Genomic DNA, 21,826 nt, shown 5'->3' with positions numbered 1-21,826 from the left:
AGGTACCACTGTACTATAAAATCATTTTTTTAAAAAAGTACTTCATCTTGAATGATCAATAGACACTGACAATAGACCAAAAGGATTGTCTTTATCACCCTATCTATCTACCACTGCATGTTCCAAAATTATTTTTCTTAGCTGAAAAGAAATATAATGCTATGGCACATTTACTTCCTTCTCATAGTCAAATCAATGAATTAATTGGCATTCCAGTTGTGCAACTAGTGAACCACAGGTATTGTGCCATTTCAGAAGCATTGATCTAGGATCATTGCAAAATAATAGAATTTATTTTTTTAAAGTGAAGCTCTTCCCACCTATCTTGTCGTGCTCGTTTGTCCAGGGTCGTTATCTTTATTTCACCATCGCCCTGTGGCCTTCCATAGAGTAAAAGGGATTGGTTCTGAAAAAAGCAAAGATTACATTAATTGCTTAAAAGATTTCCAACAATTTTATTGGAGGAAGATGCTGCATTCAACATTCTGAAATAAAGGGTTGGATGTAAGGCAGATGGCAAATAAAAATGCAAAATTGGCAGTACAGCTCAGAGCATCTCTCACCTACTCTACAAGGGGTATGCAAAACATTTCAATCACAAAGCATTTACTTCAAGTAGTTCCAGTTCAACATTAGCCATCTGAAACATTTTAATTCTCCATCTGCTCAGAACATTGCAATTGGATCTTTGTGGTGAGTGTTGCAATTAGCTTTTTCTTAATTTTTCTAGCCTGCAGGGAGTGATCCTAAACCTACTGCTATTGGTTTAGACAATGTGGGGTGACCTGGATGGGTGGCAATCGTGTGTTGAGAAACAGGCGCATGACTCATAGATCCAAAATGCTTCTGCTATTGCTGAAGTCTTCAGACCAGGGAGTCTGCTATAGCCAGTGCCTTTAACTCTAAATGCTATTGCCACACCTTCAGCTGGAAATCAGGAAACATGCTGAACATGCTGTTTCTGAGGCAAGTTATCCTAGTCTAAAAGGATTCTTCTTCTTGGGTCTTGGTTTTAGCTCTTCAGACTTAATCTGGAGTAATGGGCACAAGTTACAGGGGAGAAAAATGGAAAAATTCTTCCTTCCTTGCCATTTCATTTCTTCTCACTTTATGTACTTATTTTGAAATATTTAGAGCCCGCACATTCTCCAGCCTGTAAAAGCAACATAACACAATAAGAACCAAATAAAATAACAAATGGGATAATGAAAACTATGCAATAAAAATATTACTGTCCTGATAGAGAGGCACTTAAGAGACAAAAGATTTTTGGTCATTGATGCTAAGACACACACACACACCCCATATCATTATTTGGGCAGCTCTCCAAAGATGCAAGCTTTGCTACCAGGAGGAGAAAAATTATAGTCAAGAGGCCACAACAGAGAAGGGCTGGGCATATAATATCTCACTCAGCTATGTTTACTGTGTACTTTATACATTTTAATATGTATATAATGTGCCTGGAAAAATCCTCCTTCAACAATTAGGCCTACACAGCCAGTGACATTTTTCTAACAGCTGCATTTCCCAGTTTACAAGCCAAGCCACCATTCTTGTGCATTAGATATAACTTCTGTGACATCTTCTAGGGCAGTGATGATGTACCTTTTTTTTGTTTAGGTGCCGAAAGGATCCATGCCCCCACCCATAGTCAGTAGAGGATTCCTGCTGGTACAGCTAATTGCATGCAGCTCCATGTCTCTGGTGCGGGAATGTGTGTTCGAGAGCAGTTTTGCTTCCTGCACCTGTGCAGGTTAGCAAAATCTCACACGGGGACACACATGCATGCGTGTTTTGGTGAGATGTTTTTGAAAAGGTCCTACATAACTTTTCCTAACTCATCTCTGCCTGTCTACATGCTTCTGAGCTTTTCAGAATGCATTTAAATGCCATGAAGTCAACTGAAGCAGCACTACATTCTTATAATTACAAGCAAGCTCTTGTAATATTCATGTAAGAGTTCTTAGAAGCAACAGGTGGCAGCATTTAAAAATATGTTTACAAGTGATTTAAGAATAAAACAAGTCTGATTGGAATCGGGACCCAGTCAGTAAATTAAATTGTCTCTGCTGCTTTTAGCAGGCTAATGTCTGATGACTAACTACTAAAACCCGGCCAAGGAAAATTGACGAGGAAGTTTATTTCATTCAGGGTAATGTGTTTGCTAAATATTCCTGAGAGTTTATTTGAAGAAATCGAAGAGACTACTGCTTTTTCTGTTGAGAACCCAGACAGCTTTTCTTGTAAAAGATTCTATGATTATGTTAACTTTTCAACTATTAAGCAACAGATTCTCACCCTCAAAACTATGTTTTCCTAAAAAAAAAAGTTTTTTTAAAAAAAATCCTATGACAGCCTATCAAAATATTACCAAACTTTCTAAGGGTTGTCTAGCAGTAGCTAGAATGGACAGTCACCCCAGCTTTTTGTGACTCCAGAGGGTGTAATAAGACATCAAGAAGCTTGACAGAAGTGACTTCAAAATAACAGCTCTTTATTTGGCAACTACCCTGTTTCCCTGAAAGTAAGTCACCCCTGAAAGTAAGACACGGGAGACATTTCGTAGAATTGCCTAATATAAGGCATCCCCCAAAAGTAGGATGTAGGAGACATTTTATCTCATATATTTGAGGAGAGTACAATTGTTGCACATGGAAATAATTAGATTAGATTAGATTTATTGGATTTATATGCCACCCCTCTCTGCAGACTCGGGGCAGCTCACAACAATGGTAAAAAACAGTACATAGTAACAAATCTAATATTTAAAATATTTAATGGTACGGTAGTAGTAAAAAAATCTTGATAGGATTCACAGTTTGTCTAGTTATGCTGGTTTGTGATGACAACTATTGTACAGTACTGTATATAATAAATGTTCTTTTTTTTTTTTGTTCAGTAATAAATGTAATTCTTCTTCATTGGAAAAAATAAGACATCTCCTGAAAATAAGACGTAGCGCATCTTTGGGAGCAAAAATTAATATAAGACACTGTCTTATTTTCGGGGAAACACGGTATTTACAACCCAGTAAAGGCTCCTTCTGACAGCCAGCAAAGGAAGCTGCCAGACAGTCTAGCCAATCAGCAGTCAACATTTTCCCTCCTGAATAGAGGACTGGCTGAAGCCTGTGTGCTTCAGTCTGAGAATGTAACACTTATAGTCACAACCCTCAATCCATTTCAGGTTTGTCTTGTCAAACACAGCAGACCCCCCCAAATGCTTCATGGCATTATTTTATCCTGAACTGGAAGCAAAATACATGCACATTCTTACATACGTTCCCAAAAGAACTACCACAACATGTTCATGTATGAAGGCATCTCCTCTAGCATCTTTTTTGCCCATTATCGTGTATTGGGTCTGCATTGTTCTGCAGTCCTCCTGTCTCTGTGCTCTTCCACCTTGCTCTTCTGCATGTAATTGAGGTTTGCCCCACCTTCACCTTCATTAGGCCCAATACTAGATCATGGGCAAAAAAAGATGCTAGAGGAGAAAATACAGGTACCTAAGGAAGGGAGGAATAACAACAAGGGGGGGAAAGTGGTGATTATCACATCCCAAGTATTGCCTCATAACCCTACTCTACCCCCTGGGGAGAGAAAGAGGCAATATGCATAAGATAAAGAAGGAACAGTAACCTCATCTTGTTTCCATGACTAAGCTAGCAATAACTAAGCTAATTACAGGAGGAAAGGAAAGGTGTAGGCCTGTGACGTGGGCAATGAGCAAAGGGAGCAGCATCATATAAAATCAACTGTCTTCAATGGGGATTTTAACACTCTGGTGATGTTAGTAGAGGACTAATGAAAGCTTAGTTAATTTTAGTAATTTTTAATAAATTTTAAAACATTTCGGAGATAGATAGATATAGATGGATGGATGGATGGATGGATGGATGGATGGATAGATAGATAGATAGATAGATAGATAGATAGATAGATAGATAGATAGATAGATAGATAGATAGATACAACATGTTTTTGCTGAATTTTTAAAATTAGGGGAGACAATAGCACTATTTCGGCCTTATTTTGGCCTCATCAGCTTACTGGGATTTGATCCTGGGGCAGAGAATTAACCTCGAGGCCACAGGATCTGTTCCCTTCAGCTTTGTACCAGGGAGGGGCGATATGTTTTTTCTGTTGGATCACCCTGGTATATTGAAGGAACGTCACAGTTCCTTTGCATCTAGCTGATGAGGCCAGAATAAGGGCGAAATAGCGCTATCCTAGTCTCCCTTAATTTTAAAAATTCAGCAAAAACATGTGATACATACAGAATATCGTTTGTTGGCTATGAATAAATTAACTGCCTTGAAATGATCCTGGGTTGGGCCTAGAGGCAAAAAGGAACTGTGACGTTCCTTCAATATACCAGGGTGATCCAGCAGGAATATATATACTGTATATAAGCCACTCATGTAGCCTAGAGATTAATTCTCTGCCTTACTAGGCCCAAGGTTGCAGGTTCAAGTCCCAGTGAGGGTATGGCTAGCTGATGAGGCCAAAATAAGGCCGAAATAGATCTATCCTAGTCTCCCTTAATTTTCAAATTCAGCCAAAACATGTGGCATATACACACACACACACACATACACACACACACACTAGAATATGTATATACACACACATTATAATAGATATATATAACCTTTGCCTTGTAATGGTATGGCTAGTTGATGAGGCCAAAATATGGCCGAAATAGATCTATTCTAGTCTCCCTTAACTTTCAAATTCAGCAAAAACATCTCTCTCTCTCTCTCTCTCTCTCACACACACACACACACACACACACACACACATTAATATATCCAATTGACGCAACCTCTGACTATGCTTGCCTTTAATCATAAGCCTACCAGAATTCTCACTGCTTTTAGTTCTATCAATGACAATTATGCAAAAGGGAAAATATACATGAAAAGTTAAAAAAAAAATCTTATAAAGTCCTACCAAATTTTCTATTGATGATTGAAATTGCTTAATTTCACGGAGGGTTTCATTATCTCGCTTCACTTCATTTACATATTGTGCCAAGTCCTAAAACACAGAAAAGGAAAAGAAATTTGATGTGTAATAAAGATTGATTAAATTTTTACAGTTGATTAAGGGCTGAAAGCCACTCATGAACAATTTTCAACATTATAGTTATGATTTTTTTTTTTTTAAAAGGCATTTATTTTTATATGAGCATTCCCCTAATATATAAACTTTGGCATAGACTAAATACAAAGTCACATTTTTTTTATTTAAAAAATGCAATCTAAAGATAAGTATATTCTAATTTTCAGTTTAATTCAGGGAGTGTGACTTAGGTCAGATTGCTCAAACAGTTGGACTAATTCTTTCCGGTCCCCCTACTGTTATTGAAGCAACTATATATTAAATGACAGCATGAGCATATTGGAAAAACTATGCTGCACACAGTAACCCCTATTATCAACTTCACATCCTTGGGAAGAAAAAAAGGCCCAAGTCCTGAAATCTTTTCACACTGTTGTAAAAGATTGAGTTTCTGCTCAATGTTCACAAAGTCTAAACTCATTTTGCACTGAAAAGACTACCTGATAGCATGAAATACAATGTGCAGTGTGGCAAAGTATACCGTATTTTCGGGAGTATAAGACACTCCAGACTCTAAGACCCTCCTATCTTTTTTTAGGAGGAAAACAAGATATACGCTGGTGCAGAGATGTGTGAAATAATATAAAATTTTATCAGTTTGGAATTGTTTTTTTCTTTGCATAGATTGGTACTGTAATCAGAAACAGTAAGTTATTCGGCATGCAATCTGTTAGATGTAAAGCTTTTTTCACCTCTCTTTATTTTTTTCCAGGTAACATTTTAATTAAGTTAGTGAAATGCTTTTTAAATTGCAGCTAATGGTTGATTCTAGACAGAAGTTTTACAACAAAAGAACACAAAGAAGAAAATTAAACTGATAAAAAACTCACAATAATTCTGCCTCTGCCTCCCAGCACAGCAAACAATCTGCTTTAGTTTCATTTTCAGCACAGCTTGATTAGCACAAGGAAAAAATATCTGCCTCCCAGCAGTTTGCCTACTTGCAGGAGGCCCACATGGCAATAGGCAGCAGCCTGAAATATCTGAGGGTCAGGAGGCCCATTCAACAGATAATCAATTGTTTGTGCTAATCAGGCTTTGCTGAAGGTCAAACGGGCAGTTTGCTGCTTGCTGCAAGGAGGTAAATTGCTGGGAGGCAGAGGCCAAAGGATGGGAGATTGGCAGGTGGGCAGAACTACATTTGGAGTATAAGACGCACCCAAATTTTCACCCTCTTTTAGGGGGGAAAAGGTACATCTTATACTCTAAAAAATACAGTAAGTATGCATATGATGTGCAGCAACATTATATAACCTTTTCTATTTGAAAGTCAGATTGAAAATAGCTTGATAAATAATAAATTAAACATGCATCCTTGAATTGTGAAATGAGCGTGTTTGCTATCATTTATACTCTAGGCATGTTATGCCAGTAGGCCATAAGATAGAAACCAAGCAAGTTTCAACATGTTTAATTTTCAATTTCTTTCTAGAAACGACTCGTTTCATTTTATATGAGAGAGAGTGTACTCAATCAATCACACGTACCTTCATTGCGTCAAGGGCCAACTTTAAATTCTCCTTCTCAGTTACGTCACTAGTGTGCTTTACCAGCTCCTACATTACAGAATGCCACAGTTATTTTCAACCCATTATAATGGAGATAAACTCAGAAATATATGGATGTGCTACAATCAATATAGCTCAATCTAAAACACTGATTATATTGCCATTACTCAAAGTTATTCCAAAAGTGTCCCCCGTCCCCCCGCAGCTTACCAATAAATCTAGAGATTTTTAAATACATTTTTAGCCAACATTATATTTCAGATTTTACTTTTCATTTTCAGTTTTTCTGTGTTATCACGGTAAATATTTCAGGACATTACAGTAGTACCTCTAGATACGAGCTGCTCCACATGTGAGTATTCCAAGTTACGAGCTGAGACACGAGCAAAATTTCTGTTCGACACCCGAGCTCAAATTCGAGATATGAGCCAAGCGTCCACTAGGTGGCGCAATAATTCCATTTTTTCCAGTTATCTCAGCGCGAAAAGCCAAATCTAAATGCATTTGTTCGAGATACGAATTGATCGACATACGAGCTCGGCTCTGGCATGAATTAAACTTGTATGTCGAGGTACCACTGTACTTAGATTTCCTGGAAATGTGTCTGTGTCCCCCGAATAAAATGATTACATTATTTCTAATTCATCTTTTATTTAGATGCACATACTCTTTTCTCTCTAAGGAATATAATCTCAATGCTCAACCCCAATTTTTTTAAAATGTAGACATTTTATATTTGCACTAATCTACACTTAAAGCTCAATAGAGATATGTGGATTGTCACTAGGAAATATGAAATATCTTATAATACCATAAGCTTTCAATGATGTACTGGAATATATTGGTCATATATATTAACAGTCAGATTTATTGTTTGTCTGCTCATGTTTGTATCTGGCCCTTATTTTCTTCTTTGTAGTTACTTGTTCTATTTATTGTTTCATAATTCATAAAACAGATTTTTTTTTAAATAGCAATGTTTCTGAAATTTTATCAACTGGGAAAATCAGCAGCATGATACTGACTTTTATTCAAACATTTTGGAACAAAAGTTATGCTCCATTATATTTGTTAAAACTTTCTGAAAAGAGTAATGTGTCACTTACAAATGCAGTTTAAAATGCATAAAATATATGGAATCTTGATATATTACATGTAACAAGGCATTGCAGAAACAAAATACCGCTTCTTGCGTGGACTTCTTTTTAAAATGACACTTTGTAAGTATAAGCAATGCAGACAATCTAAGGCAATAGTGTAGTTCTCTACGGCCGTACTAATGAGTCTCTCGGCAAAGCTATCAAAGGATATTTAGAAGATTCTCTAGCTCCATTACAGTACTAACTGCACAGGAGCTAAACACTCTGGCAGTTGTAATGGAAACATTCTAAATAAAAATGGCATTATTATAATTCAGCACAGAAGTAACCTAGAAGTGACTGTTTCCTGTTCAGCCTTGACTATGTACAGCAAAAAACCAACAACCCACATTTCAACTATTATCTAAGATTAATATATAGCAGTGATGGCAAATATTTTTTTACTTGGGTGCCAAAACAGTGTGGATGCCACACTCATAATGCCCTTCCTCCCCATGCATGCGCACAGGCCTCACTGAAGGGTCTGAATTTTCGGTAGGCCCATTGGACCCGTTTTTCACCATCCACAGGCTCCAGGGGCTTTCTTGAAACCTGGGGAGGTGAAAACAGCCTCCCCCCATCATCCAGAAGGCCATAAATGAGATAGCCAGCATACACATGCATTCTGGAACTGACATAGAGAAACACCTCATGTGCAATGGTGGGCAGCAGCCGATAAGATGGTCAGGTGCTCTGTCCCAGTAGAAAATTCTGGGATGCGCATGCAGCTACACATCCTCTATGCGCCCCCACATGAGATTTGGCTTCTGCAAAAGTTTGGGTTCGGGAGGCCACCGAGAAGCCCCGCCGCCCGGCTGTCACCTTTTGAAACAGCCGGGGGGGCTTCTCAGCGTCCTCCTGAACCCGAACGCCAAACCCGAACTTCTGGGTTCAGCGTTTGGGAGGCCGCTGAGAAGCCCCCCTGCTGTTTCAAAAGATGACAGCCGGGCGGCGGGGCTTCTTGGCGGCCTCCCGAACGCCAAACCTGGAAGTTCGGCAAAAGTTTGGGTTCGGGAGGTTGCTGAGAAGCCCCGCCGCCCGGCTGTCACCTTTTGAAACAGCTTGGGGGCTTCTCGGCAGCTTCCCGAACGCCGAACCCAGAAGTTCGGGTTTGGCGTTCGGGTTCAGGAGGACGCTGAGAAGCCCCCCCGGCTGTTTCAAAAGGTGACAGCCGGGCGGCGGCGGTTTTTTGCGGGGGGGTTTTGTTGCACACATTAATTCATTTTACATTGTTTCCTATGGGAAACAATTTTTCGTCTTATGAACTTTTCACCTTACGAACCTCCCCCGGGAACCAATTAAGTTCGTAAGACGAGGTATTACTGTACTTGTGAAGAAAAATCTATCGCTGTGGTTGCTAAGAGTTGACACACACTTGATGGCATATAAACAATAATCAATCAGTCTGTATCAGGTGACACTCTTACAGCTGAAATTCTTAAATGTATACTCTCAATAGTCCAAATTTCTAGTACAACAGAATGTGTTCTAAACAGTTGCACAGAAATAGAACTAGCAAGATGCAATCTCAAACATTAGAAAAATTAAATACCTGAAGTAGCAGATGATACTTCAGAACCCGTTGCATTGGAACCACAAGGAGATCCCGCAGAGTAAATTTCCCATTATTAGCTCTTTTGGAACATTCCTAATTAAAGAATAACAAAAAAAATGAATAAATAAAATGTCTCGGGGCAACTCTGGCACATTATCAAAATAGCCATGTTATCTTTGATAAGAGACTTGTTTCTCAAACTGTACCAACTATTGAATTATATGGAATTTTGATTCAGTTTGAATACTGGGGTCATTAGATTTGGTCCTCTTTCTCATCCAGCCCACTGCTTTGTAATTCAAAGTTGAAGCACAGTTCGGAAATGATTGAGCAGGTTTGTTATTAGCAGAAATCATTGGGTTATGAATCAGTGATGGAATTCAAAGAATTATACAACCAGTTTGCCCAGGGTCAGGTTGGCTGTCATGGGATGCGTGGCCTATCACCACCCTCTAGCTCCACTGTACTTGTGGGACAAGCCTCCTATGATGGCCAACCTGACCCTGGGTGAACCGGTTGTTAAATCCCCCCACCCCCCACTATCAAAGTGGATCCTGGGCGCTGTGCTGCAATGGAGAAATAGGAAACAGAGCAGTTGACAAAAGGAAAGGAGGAGGAGTGGAGAGAAGAAAAAAGGAAAGCGGCCTTCTCCTTTCCTTGCGCAGGCCACTTCATGGCCTGTTTCTCCATTGCATCACAGCGCCCAGGATCCACTTTGACAGGGGTGTGTGTGGATAATTTAATAACCTTTCCGCCGGAACCAGTGCAGACCGGCAGTTTATGATCTGGTCAGGCCTACCAGACGCAAATGAGGATGTTTAAATTTTTAATTTCAGTCTTTTCCCCTTCAAATCTTGCAACCCATTTATTGGGATTTAAGAAAAAAAATAATTTCCACATCTAACTGTAATTTATACACGCAAAAATTTAATTTCCCACTCCCATCCTATATAGATAGTGGCACTGCCCTACCCACATTTCCTCTATAATAGGAACAGAAAAACCTTTTCAGGCCAAGGGCTGCTCTTGTTTTATTTGTCTTATTGAAACAACAACAATATAGAATGCTGGACTTGATGGGCTTTGGCCTGATTTATTTATTTTATTTATTTATTTATTTATTCATTTGTCCAATACACAAATACATAGGAAGAAAGATAGACATGTGATAATATAAAAGAGGGTGAAAGTGTACTTAGAGGAGAGGATATATGAAAGGAAGAGAATATATAGGATAGTTGACAGAAAGAAAAGACAATTGGACAGGGGACGAAAGGCACACCAGTGCACTTATGTACGCCCCTTACTGGCCTCTTAGGAACCTGGAGAGGTCAATCGTGGAGAGTCTAAGGGAGAAGTGTTGGGGGTTAGTGGTTGACACAATTGAGTCCGGTAATGAGTTCCACGCTTCGATAACTCGATTGTTGAAATCATATTTTTTACAGTCAAGTTTGGCGCGGTTCGTATTAAGTTTGAATTTAGGATGTCTTCTCTTATGTTCTGATGTTCTTATCAACCTCAATAGTATGTAAGTGTTTAAATAAAGTCATAAGGTTTGCAGAGATGGAACTGCAGTATAAACTCTGACGATGCCATAAAAATTTTGGCTGGCAGTTCAGTTCATAACTAGAACAATTCAAGAATATTTGACTAGATTACTCAGGAGTCCTTTTCTGTTTGGTTAGAATATCAAGGGATGACATCCAAAAAAGTAAGCGGAGCCAGGATAAAGTTAATTTAATGTCCATATAAATATAATTAAATTTAAACTTAATTAAGTAGCCAATGTGATTGCTCCCCATGTATTTAATAAGTTTCCTCTACTATGATATTAAGAATTGCAGCTCAGCAACAACTTTCAGAACCACTCTGGAGGGCTCAAGTAGCCCTGGGTGGACACCCTTATAATTGAACCTTACAAGGAGAGCTCTACCATTTATTGCTGTAAATAAATTAACAGTAAATTTTAACTCTTGGTCTGCACTGTCAGAAATAAGTTTATTTCTGGAGGTAATATTACAATGCAAGTAAATGGTTTGCAACCATGGGAAACGCTAATGTAAGCCATAATCAGCATGTAATCATGGGTTTGCTAATTGTGCTGCAACATGATTGGCTGTAACCTATATAAGGAGGAACACTCTTGCATGTGTGTGGTTTGTTACAGAGTGGTTTGTTATAGTGAGTGGTTTGTTATAGTAGAGAGTGGTTTGTTGCAGAATGTTTTATAGTGAGTCGTTTTGTGCTGGGTGGTTTGTAGTTAGTGGTTAGTGGTTAGTGTCTGAAGTGGTGGATAGAATAAGAGTTATATAAAAGCATTGTGGGTAGTTTGTTATAGTGGTTAAATGTAAAAGTGATAGCATTTTGCTAAGAAGAAAAGAAAAATATATTTTTACAAGAAATCCTGCTGCAGTGTTTTTCATTGAAGACTTCAATTAGGTATAGTGGTTAGCTGTGGCTACTTCCGCATGGGCAAAAACTCTCCCAATATGCACATGAGGTGGCATTGTAAGCGTGGTAAAAAAGAATATACTTCTTCAGTACAGAATTGTGGACTATTTTCCCTTAAATCTACCTTGCAAAGTGTTCTTTCCTATGACAAAGAATGAACTGCACTCGGCCCTTCAACCCAATCCCCTTTACTGGTGGGGGAAGGACTTCAGGCTCCATTTGCATTTGGAAATGGTTCCATCCATTCCATCTCAGTTTTAACCATTTCACCACTTCAACCACCAAAGTCTGCATAACATTTACACAGATCATAATTTCCAATTTCACTGTAGAAATAAAATTATCAGACATAGCTTGGAATGCCTAAGTAGTATGCAACACATAAAATGGACTAATAGTAGATCCCATCTTTTCTCCCTGCACATCCTGCTCCCTCTCCTTCCATCTTTTAAACATAATTTTGTATTCTTATTGTTGATAGAGAAGGGGAGGGAGAGGAGGTAGGAGAGGGAGAGAGATTTTCATAGACTTAGATACTGATGTAGATATAGATACTGTATATTGTTTTAAAGCTCTTAACACTGTAAACTATCCAAAGTTACCAGATAGATAGATGATAGGGATGGATGGAGAGAGAGAGAGAGAGAGAGAGAGAGATGATAGATAGATAGATAGATAGATAGATAGATAGATAGATAGATAGATAGATAGATAGATAGATAGATAGATAGATAGATAATAGTTTGGTTATAAGAGTTAATTCAAATCAAAATGTTTTTATTTGTAAATAAACCAATAACATGTTCCACAAACCTCCAATTTCAGCTTAACATCTTCCTTTGTCTTGGAAATACTATCTAAACAGGAAATAGCCGTCTCTACTTGACTGCAATATTGCCCATAAATCACCAATCTAGAACAATACAGAAAAGGAAATAAATCAATTCGTTTGTATATTATTAATATTCATTTCTATATTATTACATTCAATAAATTTATTTTAATTTTTTTTCCCTAACTACAGTTTATAGATAGTTTGCTATAGATTTACAACCACAGATGGAACCAGAATTTCCATTGCTAAGCAAAGTACCGTATTTTGGAGTATAGGACACACCTTTTTATCCCCCAAAGAGGGTGAAAAATTTGGGCACGTCTTATACACCAAATGTAGCCCAGGTCTGAAACTGCACCTCCCACTGGCCCAGGCTTTGAGCAAAATAGGTGGGTGGAAGTTGCTGCAGCATCCATTGATCAGTCATAAGAACAGGAGAATTGCCATGTGAATTTTGTTCACATGAGAGTAGTGGCTGTAACTTTCGGTACAAATCATAAGGTCCCTTCATTCAGTGCTGTGGTAATTCCAAACAGTTTAATAAACAGTTGTAAATCAAAGACTATTTGTAACACACCCCTCAGAAAGCTCAACGCAGTTGAGGAATCACATAACTGCAATTATTAATTGCATCAATTGTTTCCTGGCTGTAGAAATTGTCCCATATTTATTTATTTATTTATTGGATTTGTATGCCGCCCCTCTCCGGAGACTCGGGGCGGCTAACAGCAATAATAAGACACTGTACAATAATAATCCAATACTAAAAACAATTAAAACCCCATTAATATAAAAACCAAACATACATACAGACATACCATGCATAAAATTGTAAATGCCTAGGGGGAAAGAGTATCTCAATTCCCCCATGCCTGGCAGCAGAGGTGGGTTTTAAGTAGCTTACGAAAGGCAAGGAGGGTGGGGGCAATTCTAATTTCTGGGGGGAGTTGGTTCCAGAGGGCCAGGGCCGCCACAGAGAAGGCTCTTCCCCTGGGTCCCGCCAAGCGGCATTGTTTAGTTGACAGGACCCAGAGAAGACCCACTCTGTGGGGCCTAACTGGTCGCTGGGATTTGTGCAGCAGAAGGCGGTCCCTGAGATAATCTGGTCCGGTGCCATGAAGGGCTTTATAGGTCATAACCAACACTTTGAATTGTGACTGGAAACTGATCGGCAACCAATGCAGACTGCGGAGTGTTGGTGTAACATGGGCATATTTGGGAAAGCCCATGATTGCTCTCGCAGCTGCATTCCATATATTCCCCACCCCAAAGCACTAATATAAAGGAATGGAAATGATGAAGCAATCCCAACCTTAACTCTCTTTCAGTACTTCTAGAAATCAGAAAATGTGATATTTATACCAAATAAGGTTAATATCCAAGAAAACCATAACAAAATATACAAAAGGAAAAAGGGGTGGATATAGCGCATTCTACAGAATAACTTTCTATGAAATTTAATTGTCTTTAATGCACTGAAATAATGTATTATAGAGTAGTACTAAATATGAAAACTGTTCATATTTGAACAGAAAGCTTTTATTTAAACTACATTAAATATAGTTGGCAACCTATCATGGATAAATTCATACCAACAGATCAAGTTCACATTTTGAAAACATACATTTTATATATATAAAGGACTATTACCTTTCCTTGTAGCTAATAAAAATTTTATACAAATTCTGGTCACTTTTGCTTACAATGGATTCATGAACATCTTGGGTTAAAGTTCTGTGGATTTTCACCAAATCCTGAAACAAATAAATAAACCTTTTATAAGAATCTTCAGTGGTATCATATCAGCTTTCCATTGTAAAGTTATTATTTTAATACAATGAAATACAGTGACTGACAATTTCGTACTAGAAACTAAAAAGTATTATCATTAAACTTATTGGAATGTATTTGTTATATAACTATATAACTCCAAGAAATTTCCTGCCAGTTAGAACAATTAATCTTTAGAACAACTTGCCTACAGAAGTGGTAAATATTCCAACACTGGAAGTTTTTAAGAAGAGATTGGATAACCATTTGTTTGAAGTGGTGTAGGGTATCCTACCTAAACAGGGAATTGGACTAGAATACCTCCAAGATCCCTTTCAACTCTGTAATTCTATTCCATTCCATTATTAGAAATTATAAATTTAAAAGTATATTGAGTTTAATATCACAAGTTTTAAGTCAACTGGGCACACTAAACCTTATTCATAGTTTACCTATCTTAGATTAAGGATAAGATAACTTCACTCTATGTTCTATTGCTAAGACATTAATTCTCAATCTCTTTCTTCCCAGACCCATGGTCGCATAGGAAGACTTCGCTTGATCAAAATAAACTCAGAAAATATATTAATTCTATTTTAGATTCCTAACTGCAATCAGGTTTAATGTCCATAGGGACATGGAGAAAGTTTCATTTACCTTTGTAAATTTAATACTAACATCTTGCTCCTCAAAAGTTAAATAAACTGTAAATTTCTTACTATTAACTGAAGGTCTAGTCCAAACAACTGAGTCATAAATTCAAAAGCTTGTTTTTTCCTGTTTTTCCACTTTAAACAAAATAAATGTGCATATTGTCAGAACTTTCTTTTTCCACAAGAGACTGAAAAACTGCCTGCAAGGACAGATGTGAATGTGTAAATGCTCAAACCAACACCTATCAGAAGCCTCTTGAGGAAAGTTGTTGAAATTTTCCTGGCAGGAGACACAATTTTGAGACTAAACCTTTTGCCAACAGACAAAGAATCTATTGATTGCTGACTAGCAGTTCTAACACGGAGAATGGAGAAACCTCTACTATTTCCCTTGACATCATCACCCTAGCTGAAAAGAACACTTTCTCAGTGGTGTTTTTGAAGATTTAACTTTGTTTTTATTTGTTAAGGCAGCATAAACTACCCAAGCAGGGTATGAGAGGAGAAATTCTAAACAAAACGGAGAAGAGAATGATAGAACAATGAATCCCTTCGCCCACTTATGTACAAATCCTCTACCTAAAAAGAAGAAAAACTTGGCTGAAAAATGGATTTTAGGTACAATTAATTAACTAAGCCATTCAAATCCATCCGACAGTTAATGTATACAATTAGGAAAAGTTATTAATTTGCTTGGTTATATATTACAGTTATTATGACAAAAATTTGGCTCTCATCTTCTATCTTAGAAAAATGAAACACACAGTTTAGGGGAAAAGATAAATATCATCCCTCCCCTACCCCACCAAGTGTTTTAAGGTGATATTTTAAAGCAGCATTCTAGTAGACAAGTAAATATATCAGTAAACCATATGCTAGCCTTGTCCTTAATTCTGTCCCTTTACCTTGGACAAGGCTACGCCAATAATGGCTCACCAATGGAGTCTCCCCAATCCTGCATTTTCCTGGGCAATGATAACAAAGCACCCTGAGCTGAGTTTTTTTTCCCCTAGGCAAAAGAAAGCTCAACACTTTTGCTACTGTTATTCCTTTTGAAGCATGTTCATTTTTTACCAACCTCTCTGTAGGAAGCCTTAATCTTTTCCTGGTAAAATCTTCCTCCTTAAGGGAGTGAGCTGGACAAAGTAGTAACAGCAGTAAGTAAATGGGTATGTGAGCAGGAAGGAGTAAGACCCATAGCTGAGCTACAATTTCCATTCGCTAAGCTTATCTATCAATTCAACTGTTAAGTCTCAAAGGATCCATTCTGTACATCCTATTTGTCTTCATTCTACCTAAATTCTCCAGTAATGTCTTGTAGATAGTCTTCACACGAATATCACAACTTCTGGAAATATTACTTACGGGAATGTTGATGAATACTGTTTCAAATTCTGATGGCGTCAGAAATCTTTTCAATGGCACCATAAAAAACTATAAAGAGAAAAACACAGACACACAAGTAATATTATACATTTTTCCCAATGGAACTTCTTTTTAGGTGCTTGATGTCCATGCCTTGTTTTAAATATGTACATCTTAGAACACTTTATCATTTGATCAAGTTCCCAACCTTGCACATTAAATGTTAATTGATAAAAAATAGCATTTACCAAACTGCTAATACATGAAGATGATTTTCCTCTGATTGATTCCTATAGACAAAAAAGTATAGCCAATATATTTTTGCAGTAAGAGTAAATGATCCAGTTCCCAAAAGGTTAGTAGCAATAATCTAAATAAAATTACATTGCCTCAGATTTTATAAACAATATTTAAGGTGGTTGGAAGTTATTTCTCCATTGGGTCATTGCTCAGTTATCTAATGTAGCAATAAAAGGGAATATTTGGAGCAAAGTTAATCTTGGTAGCAACCTTTTTTTGTTTTTTGAAAAGTGCTTTATTGTATTTTGTCTTGGATGTTTTCCTCAAAGAAAATGTCACCGTGCATAAAAATTCCCTTTTATCCTAGAGTTTCAAAGTCTCAGAATTTTGAAGAATTCTGCGAGTTGAAGTCCATATAATTTAAAGTTCCTGAGGTTGAGAAACGTTGATCTAAATCATTTAATAACTTGCAACCCATTCCACATCAGAATATTCCTTAAAAATGCTAGAATCAGTACTGTAATTTCCACTGAGAGATTACAAGGGAGTCAGGGAGAAGGTGGATTTTTCAATCTTACAGTAAATTATTTCTCAAGCTATAAAGTTTTGAAATTGCTTATTGAGCAGATATATCTAACTTTTTTAAAAAAAATGAGTGGCCTGCCATGCATTCGTAATAGTGAAATATACTGTGATATAAAATAAACATGTAATGGCATATGCTCTTAAGATGAAAAACCATTCCATTATTTAACATTAATGTATCCAGCAGTCAAATTTAGAACATTGTGGTAGATTAGGGATCTTGAAATGCTTCAACACTGAAACAGTTCCTTCAATTTTAAAAAGTTTAACAAATTTTTTCACATGTGGTTTGATCCTTCCAAATTCAGTTGTCACTGATTGTGGTGAAAAGTTGGCTGAAAGTTTGTTTAAAAATGTTTTTTTTTAATTAACAGATATAACACTGCAGGGATTTTCAGAGTTCTATGTTCTGTAATAGTAATTAAGTGATCCAGTGTTTTATTTAACTAAGAAAACCTCTATACTCTGTTGAAAAGTGGGTGGTTTGTGAGGTTTTTTTGACAAATTATAGATATTTCAATGGAAGACAATAGAACATATTCCCATTGTTTCCCACAACTCTTTATTTTTAAGTTAATAGATAAATAACATACACTGATACATATAGTATATATTCAATTTGATCTGTTTAAGCCACTATGTTAGAAACAAGATGTCAAGATTGAACTGCTTTACTTTTTTCAAACCTTAATGCTTTTCTACTTGCCAATGAACTGTGGGGAGAGACAGGGAAAATATAATGCTGAGAATGTGTGTGTGGACTGTGAAAGCTTGACAACCATCAAGGTCACCACTGCAGATGCTTGAGAAAGAGATGGACTGTTCCCACAACAAAAGAATGTTTCATAATTGGACAATGTGATCACCCAGAAATGAGGAAAAAGAGAAGCTATTGTTTAGCTAAGCAAGCATTTGCATGGGAAAACCAGAACTTGTTTTGATTCTTCAGTACCAAAATGGTGTGCACAATCAAATTTTACTTTTGGAAATTCAAAGCTTCCAAGAGTGTTTCTTTATTTTGGGTTACTAGTTGGACATTTGACACTAGGAGACCAATGTTCCCTCTATTTTTTTTTCAGTGTGGGCGAAAAAGTATAGTGTCTGAGCGACAGTCCCTTTGGGACTGGGCGGCATAGAAAATAAATAAATAAATGAATGAATGAATGAATGAATGAATAATTCCCTTCTTTTTTCATTAAAAGAAATTAATAATAATAAAAAACCAAAATCTATTACTATTATTATCTTCTCTTTTTCCATCCCTGTCTCCTCCCCCCTTATGTGTTTGTGTGTGTGTGTGTGTGTGTGTGTGTGTGTGAACTCTTGAACCATTTCCAATTAGAGGTGAGCTATTGGAAATAGTTCAAGAGTTCACACACACACACACACACACACACACACAAACGGCTGGGGGTTTTTTTCTCTGTTATTATTTGGGTGCTTTTTACCATATGCTTTAAATCAAGTCATTTCTCTCTCTTTCTCTCTCCCTCTCTTGCTCTCTCTCTCTCTCTCTTTCTCTCTCTCTATTGCTTTCTTTCTCTCTCACTTTTTCTTTCTATCTCTCTTGCTTTCTTTCTCTTCTCTCTCTTGCAATCTCTCTCCCCCCCTTTCATCTCTCTCTCTCTTTCTCTCTTGTTTTCTTTCTCTCTCTATTGCTTTCTTTCTCTTCTCTCTCTTGCTATCTCTCTCTCCCCCCCTTTCATCTCTCTCTCTTTCTCTCTTGTTTTCTTTCTCTCTCTCTATTGCTTTCTTTCTCTTCTCTCTCTTGCTATCTCTCTCTCCCCCCTTTCATCTCTCTCTCTTTCTCTCTTGTTTTTTCTCTCTCTCTATTGCTTTCTTTCTCTTCTCTCTCTTGCTATCTCTCTCTCCCCCCTTTCATCTCTCTCTTTCTCTCTTGTTTTCTCTCTCTCTCTCTCTCTCTCTCTCTCTCTCTCTCTATTGCTTTCTTTCTCTTCTCTCTCTTGCTATCTCTCCCCCCCCCTTTCTCTCTTTCTCTTAGCAGCAGCTTTGGGCAGTAACCGTGGGGCGGTGGCAGGGTGATCAGCTGTGAGGCGGAGATCCGGAATGGAGGCACCAATGGCAAGGGGGCTGCGAGAGCACTTTCTCTGAGTGCTTCGGGAATGCCTGCCCTGCCTCTACTGCAGCCCCCTTGCTGGACGTCTGGGACGAAAGCGCTCCCAGCGAAGGGGCTGCAAGAGGGGCGAGGCGGGCAATCCCCAAGCGCGCAGAGAAAGCCCTCTCTCGCAGCCCCCTGGCTGAGAGCGCTTTCATCCTGCAGCCGCCACCGCCACGGCAGAAGTCGTGCCCCAAGGCAGGAGGCGGAGGAGGAGGAGAGGGGGCGGATCGGGCGGGCGGGGGGCAGGGGCGAGAGGCCAGGGGTGTGATGGGGCCGGAGGCACCGTGGGGAGGCAGGGGCGGCAGCGGCTCCCTTTCCTCCTAGTGCCACACCTCCCCGCACCCCCCTGCGGGCTGGCAGGGGGATGGGGAGTGCGCGCCCATGGAAAAGGGTGTGCAGGGGGTATTTTGGGGTGACCGCGCGCGCACGCAGCCTACAGGGAACAGTGAAGGAGACTGTGAGTTATAATTCTGCCTTGGGCATGCAAGCTGACTGGGTGACTTGAGCCAGTCATCTCTCTCAGTCCATAGGATGGTTGTTATGGGGAATATAGGAGGAGGAAGAAGTATTATATATTTTCACCACCTTGAGTTATTTATAAAAATTTAAAAAAACATATTTTTAAAAATCCAGATACACCTAATATTTTCTTACTTTAAAACCACTGAGGATCTTGGATTATGACAGGTACTGAATATAAATAAATTTAGCAAATTTTATGTGCTGCTTATCTTTGTGATCCAGTGGTGAAAAAAGGGAGGGATTCGTAACTGGTCTCAAATTCCCTCTGATCAACAGTGCTGTCTTTTAGAACAAAGCAAACTAAGAGCACTTTGAAGAAATATTTCAAATGAAGCTGTTTTATTTCAAGGTCAAAACCAAACATGTTTTCTATTTTGTGCACACCTCTACTGTGTATACATCCTTGCCTGAAACTTCTCTGCTCTCTTAGCTCCCCTGGCAATAAGTGGGAAATGAGTTCCTGATTGTTTTATCACATCACTTTACCTTTTCGATTGATTCCAGTGTTTCGGTGTATTTCTCTTCGGTCTGTTTTATTTCCGAAAGACAGCAAGTTCTTATGTCATTCTCAGGACATTTCTGCCAAGTCAATAAGAGTTTACGTGAATATGAGTATACGGTACTTCTGGGTATTTTTCAGCCGGACCATATTTCTCTACCAACTGTCAGTGATAGTCAGCATCCTAATCTATCTTGTTATAGATCTGAACTCAGTGACAGGCTGTCTACAGGCACAACTGCCTTGCCCCACATCCTGCCAATGTAAAGAATAATCGGAACAGAATCTCTCCCAGGATTTCTGGAAACACAGAAAATAAGTTTCTGGATCCCACCATATCCTGTGTGGAGTCTTTGAATTGTGAAAAAAGGCTGTGGAAGCAGATCGAAACTCAGGCTTCACTGGTCAGGGTATCAATCAATTAAAGCAATGGTAGAAAGAAGACAGAAAGAGACCACAGTCAGTTTCCCACTGTGGTAGTTTGGGAAAATGTGCTGAGAGAAGCCATGAGAATGGCAAAGCAAATGCAGGCAAAAGAACCAACAGAGATTTATTCTCTGTGTTTCATGTTTTAAAACTTCTTAAATGAGAATGGAACATTTTTTAAGATGCTGTTACATATTATTATGTTCATTCTCAGGCAGTTTAGGTCACTCTCTCTTAATTGATCAAGTAACAGAGCAGAATGACACCAGACCAAAATATTTATGTGGAAAAAAACAAATTTACCAGGTAGATGACAGTAGAAGATTTTTAGGAAGAAAATTAGAGCCAAGTTGCCAATGGCTTTAGTATGATTAATTGGCACTTAATACTCTATCAGAAATCCATGGGACTGAAATGGGTTTAATTTTGGATTATGGCCTAAATATATCACTGCATTATTTCTTTTGTCACCCAGCTGGATCTTTTTATAACTCACAAGCTGATGTGCTGCTTCAGCCTTCATTAGGTCTTCATACACTTCACCTCCTTCATCTTCCCCATAAACACAATCATAAAGGTCTTCATCTTCATTTACTCTCGTTTCACTAGAATACAATGTGAAAGAAGAAAATTCAGAGCACATAATAGGACCTCTTTTATAAAATCTAAATGAGTATCACAAAATAATCTATAGGTTCCCTCTGACCTCCTGTTCATTTTGAGCACTTCTAGGAGGCAGACTTAGAAATAGTTCACTTGGCTTTAGGTTGCTGAGATCACCTGAACCCTAAACTATGGTAAATATTAACTATGGCCAGTGAATAAAGGATGTAATCATAATTACTAGCATTACATTACCCCTAGGGTTTAAAGAGGACAACCAGCTAGGACAGAACAGATTTTTTAAAAATTTCTTCTCTCATCAGTACCACAAATGTAGAAGAGATAACTTATGCTTGATCTGAAGAAACCCAGTGCTATTGTATCTTCTTTTTAAATAGCAGAGAATACTTCCAGAAAGCCACATCAA

At 38.2% G+C, this 21,826-nt stretch overlaps 1 protein-coding gene across 1 annotated transcript in view; it reads right to left on the bottom strand.

The window, feature by feature from the left end:
• VAV3 (vav guanine nucleotide exchange factor 3) overlaps window positions 1-21,826 on the bottom strand; it is a 240,778-nt gene that overhangs the window by 112,179 nt on the left and 106,773 nt on the right. The window contains exons 5-13 of the mRNA XM_070746427.1: window positions 21,293-21,401; window positions 20,358-20,450; window positions 16,406-16,474; window positions 14,268-14,371; window positions 12,596-12,695; window positions 9,329-9,424; window positions 6,617-6,685; window positions 4,959-5,045; window positions 321-406 (exon numbers count right to left, since the gene is read on the bottom strand). Of these exons, the coding sequence (XP_070602528.1) occupies window positions 321-406; window positions 4,959-5,045; window positions 6,617-6,685; window positions 9,329-9,424; window positions 12,596-12,695; window positions 14,268-14,371; window positions 16,406-16,474; window positions 20,358-20,450; window positions 21,293-21,401 (813 nt within the window). The remainder of the gene's footprint in view (window positions 1-320; window positions 407-4,958; window positions 5,046-6,616; window positions 6,686-9,328; window positions 9,425-12,595; window positions 12,696-14,267; window positions 14,372-16,405; window positions 16,475-20,357; window positions 20,451-21,292; window positions 21,402-21,826) is intronic.

The sequence above is a fragment of the Erythrolamprus reginae genome, chromosome 3 (assembly GCF_031021105.1).
Source record: "Erythrolamprus reginae isolate rEryReg1 chromosome 3, rEryReg1.hap1, whole genome shotgun sequence".
Taxonomy (NCBI): domain Eukaryota; kingdom Metazoa; phylum Chordata; class Lepidosauria; order Squamata; family Dipsadidae; genus Erythrolamprus; species Erythrolamprus reginae.
Note: the sequence above shows the minus strand (reverse complement) of the source record. Positions and strands in the feature narration are given on the sequence as shown.